Source organism: Chiloscyllium plagiosum, chromosome 34 (assembly GCF_004010195.1).
Source record: "Chiloscyllium plagiosum isolate BGI_BamShark_2017 chromosome 34, ASM401019v2, whole genome shotgun sequence".
Taxonomy (NCBI): Eukaryota; Metazoa; Chordata; class Chondrichthyes; order Orectolobiformes; family Hemiscylliidae; genus Chiloscyllium; species Chiloscyllium plagiosum.
Window position 1 is genome coordinate 5,501,274 of NC_057743.1, and position 4,712 is coordinate 5,505,985.

At 44.7% G+C, this 4,712-nt stretch overlaps 1 protein-coding gene across 1 annotated transcript in view; it reads right to left on the reverse strand.

The window, feature by feature from the left end:
• The window catches only part of hspg2 (heparan sulfate proteoglycan 2), a 522,026-nt gene that overhangs the window by 114,858 nt on the left and 402,456 nt on the right, over positions 1 to 4,712 (reverse strand). The window contains exons 62-63 of the mRNA XM_043675530.1: positions 2,945 to 3,096; positions 2,634 to 2,760 (exon numbers count right to left, since the gene is read on the reverse strand). Of these exons, the coding sequence (XP_043531465.1) occupies positions 2,634 to 2,760; positions 2,945 to 3,096 (279 nt within the window). The remainder of the gene's footprint in view (positions 1 to 2,633; positions 2,761 to 2,944; positions 3,097 to 4,712) is intronic.

Genomic DNA, 4,712 nt, shown 5'->3' on the forward strand with positions numbered 1-4,712 from the left:
CTCTCCCCATAGCTCAAATCCTCCAACCCTGGCAACATCCTTGTAAATCTTTTCTGAACCCTTTCAAGTTTCACAACATCTTTCCGGTAGGAAGGAGACCAGAATTGCACGCAATATTCCAACAGTGGCCAACCAATGTCCTGTACAGCCACAACATGACCTCCCAACTCCTGTACTCAATACTCTGACCAATAAAGGAAAGCACACCAAACGCCCACTTCACTATCCTATCTACCTGCGACTCCACTTTCAAGGAGCTATGAACCTGCACTCCAAGATCTCTTTGTTCAGCAACACTCCCTAGGACCATGCCATTAAGTATATAAGTCCTGCTAAGATTTGCTTTCCCAAAATGCAGCACCTCGCATTTATCTGAATTAAACTCCATCTGCCACTTCTCAGCCCATTGGCCCAGCTGGTCAAGATCCTGTTGTAATCTGAGGTAACCCTCTTCATTGTCCACTTCACCTCCAATTTTGGTGTCATCTACAGACTTCCTAATTGTACCTCTTATGCTTGCATCCAAATCATTTATGTAAATGATAAAAAGTAAAGGACTCAGCACTGATCCTTGTGGCACTCCACTGGTCACAGGCCTCCATTCTGAAAAACAACCCTCCACCACCACCCTCTGACTTCTACCTTTGAGCCAGTTCTGTATCCAAATGGCTAGTTCTCCCTTTATTCCGTAAGATCTAACTTTGCTAATCAGTCTCCCATGGGGAACCTTGTCAAACGCCTTACTGAAGTCCATATAGATCACATCTACTGCTCTGCCCTCATCAATCCTCTTTGTTACGTCGTCAAAAAACTCAAGTTTGTGAGACATGATTTCCCACGCACAAAGCCGTGAGCACCTGAGGGTTTTTGAGATGACGCTGAGGAGGTTTATTGGGAATGAGGGGAGCTTTAGCTGGAAAGTGAGGTTGGAAAATGTGGGGTTGTTCTTCTTGAAGCACAGGAACTGAAGAGAGATTAAACAAAAGTGTGTAAAGTTATGAGAGGTTTAGGGGAGTAGTAATTTAGGAATTCCACAGCGTAAGAACTGAATTACTGAAATCATGGCCAACAGTGTGCCAAGGGAATGACATGTAATTTTCTATTTAATTCTCTCAGGGGCACTGCAACCTTACCCAGTAATTTTTCAAATGTTCTGGGTATTCCGTATCTTGCTCCATCAACAGAATCCCATTCATTGTAAACTGCTAACGTAAACATTGTAGAGGCCAAAAAAACTGCAGATGCTGGAATCCAAGGAGGACAAGCAGGAGGCTGGACAAACACAGCAAGTCCGGCAGCATCAGGAGGTTGAGAAGTTGATGTTCCAGGTGTAACCCTTCTTCAGGACTGGGGGTGGGTGTGGGGGAGCTGCTGATAAAGGGGGTGCGGGAGGTAGTCTGGTGAGGTGGGGATAGATGAAGACATTAGAGGGTATGACCTGGTTGGTCAATGGGAGGAATGAATCTGGTAGGTGTCTGAGAGGAGTGGAAGGGAGGGAGGAGGGGGAGGGGCTGGGAAGGGAGGTTATTTAAAATTGGAGAACTCAATGTTGAGTCCTCTGGGCTGTAGGCTGGCCAGGCAGAAGATGAGCTGTTGTTCCTCCAATTTGCGGTGTGGTTCATTGTGACAATGGGAGGGGGCCAAAGAAGGTTACATCGGAAAGGGAATGGGAAGGGGAATTAAAATTAGTGGCGACCGGGAAGTCTGCTAGGCCCGGTTGAGATGCTCGGTGAACCGTTTCCTAAGTTTATGTTTGGTCTCCCCGATGTAGAGAAGACCACACTGGAGCACCAGATACAGTAAACTAGGTTGGAGGAGAGGCAAGTGAACCTCTGTCTGACCTGGAAGGACTGTTTAGGGCCGTAGATGGAGGTGAGGGGGTGGTGGGCTGGCAAGTTTGGCATCTTTCACAGTTGCAGGGGAAGGCACCGTGGGGTTGGTGCGGGGGTTTGTGCGGAGAGTGGTGCAAACCAAGGATTAGTGAAGGGAACAGTCCTTGCAGAAGGCAGAGAGGGGTGTGGAGGGGAAGGTTTCGTTGGTGGTGGGGTCTAATTGGAGTGGGCGATAAGGTTTAAAGGTGATGCTTTATCTATTTATTGGTATCTGCTATAAGTCTATTCTCAGCCTATCTGGCTAATCTCCCATTAAATTCACAAGCCTTAATCATACTCTGAATGTTCACTCATTGGAATCTTATTAACTATCTTCTGGAATCCCAAAGAAGCAATATTCTTTGGATAGCTCTCATTAACAATTTCAGTTACCTTCTCGAAACATTAGGAGCAATTAGAGAGGGAAAACCAGCTAATTCATTTCCTTCTTGATGTTTATGCTCATTAACCTTTCCGTATTGGATATGCAAAATGTACAATGCTCATTAATATTTTCTCCTGATTAATGAAAATTTGACTGACACACAGTATTAATGCTATCTAGCCATAACAATCTCGGTATTCAGAACCGCCTTAGTTATAAAACTGCTTGACCAAATGTAGTCACACAACACTTCTCACGGAATAAATACTTGCCACTCAACTACAGTAAAAATCTAAGCTGAACGGTGAAGCAGACAGACATAAAATGGATAAAAGATGGTGCAAATCGTATGATGTGAAGAATGCTGTGTTACGTACACGTGGAGGGAAGCACTGAGACGGAGAATTTGACCTCCTGTGTTCCGTGGACATTGTCTGCGCGGCAGATGTAATCACCGATATCAGCTGAACTCATATGAAGGATGCGTAGCACACGGCCCTGTACCTAGAGCATCAAGAGGAAAATCACAGCCTGTTACTCACTCTCCCCCACGCTGCTTTCAGCATTCAGAAAGATACAGAGTGGTAGATTCCCCCTTACTTTTCATTCATGGTTAGAGATTTGAAGAATGGAAAAGGGGAACAAGAAAAACACATGGACAATGGACAATCTGGAAGCTATCTCCTACCTGGTGATTGGATGTTAGAGAGCCAGCCGCCCTGTACCATGTGATCCTGGGTTCTGGTTGACCTGTGACCTGGCAGCGTAACTCCAGCATTTCCCCCTCCCTTATTGATGTGGGGGAGGGGTGAACCATCACTGTGGGGGCCGTTCCTTGATCTGTATGGAAAGACCAGAATGAGTCAATCAATCAGAAATGGACAAGACAGATCCTATCATTTACCAGATTTATTTCTTGTCCTGGTATTCACTTCAACCATTTGTGTACATTTTTAATTATTTTATCTGAGGTCATCTGGTGCAATGGTTTAGGCAAAGTTACCATGTCAGTGCTGTACTGGTGGAGCCTTCATCGTCATTATTGAGTAATGGTACATTGTTGGTTCCAAATCATTGACACAAGTGTAAGGTATATTTCAGATATTACACATCTGTTTGTCTTTTTGGTTGCTTTCAATGTCCTTTTGCTGATTTCCAAAACCTTCTCAATGATCATTCTGGACAGCAGGAGGATATGTTTTGGTGGAGGTGCATACTGACAGTGGGACAATGTGTGGAGGATCCATGTCATCAGGGGAGATTAGAATGTCACAATAATTAACAAGGAGAAGTAAAATATCTTTTCCTCGCGTGTAAATAGCAAGCAAAGGAAGGAGGGCAATGGAAATGATAAATAGTTGGAGGTGCACATCAGGGGGAGACTATCTAATGAATACATTGTATTGGGAATTATTAAGGAAGAGAATACTGATTCAATATCAGTGGAGAGAGATATATGGTAGAGGTGACAGACAGGGTGAAAATTGATAGGAATTGGAAAGGTGAGGTCACCCTGTTAGGAGTTTTCTACAGGCCTCCTAATAGTCCTAGAGACGTAGAAGAAAGGATTGCGAGGATGATTCAGGAGAAGAGTGAAAGTAATAGGGTGGTTGTTATGGGGGACTTTAACTTTCCAGATATTGACTGGGAAAGCTATAGCTCGAGTTAGTTAGATGGGTCGGTGTTTGTCCAATGTGTGCAGGAGGGTTTCCTGACACAATATGTAGACAGGCCAACAAGAGGTGAGGCCATACTGGATTTGGTTCTGGGTAATGAACCAGACCAGGTGTTAGAATTGGAGGTAGGTGAGCACTTTGGGGACCATGACCACTATTCGGTGACTTTTACTCTGGTGATGGAGAGGGATAAGTATGCACTGCAGGGCAAGAGTTATAGCTGGGGGCAGGGAAATTATGATGCGGTGAGGCACGACTTAGGATGCGTGGCTTGGAAAAGTAGGCTTCAAGGGAAGGGCGCAATTGATATGTGGAGCTTGTTCAAGGAGCAACTATTGAGTGTCCTTGATAAGTATGTAAATGTCAGGCAGGGAGGAAAGGGTCATGTGAGGGAGCCGTGGTTTAATAAGGAATTGGAATCCCTTGTTAAAGGGAAGAGGGCGGCCTATGTAAAGAGAAGGTGTGAAGGTTCAATTGGGGCGATTATATGGTAGCCAGGAAGGATCAGAAGAGAGAGCTAAGAGCAGCAAGGAGGGGACAAGAAAAGTCCTTAGTTGGTAGGATTAGGGAAAACCCTAAGGCTTTCTTTAGGAATGTCAGGAATAAAAGAATGGCGAGGGTAGGAATAGGTCCAGTCAAGGATAGTAGTAGGAAGTTGCGTGTGGAGGCTGAAGAGATTTGGGAGACACTGAATGAATACTTTTCGTCAGTATTCAATCAGGAACAGGACATTGTTGTCAATGTGAATACTGAGTCACAATTAAGTAGAATGGATGACTT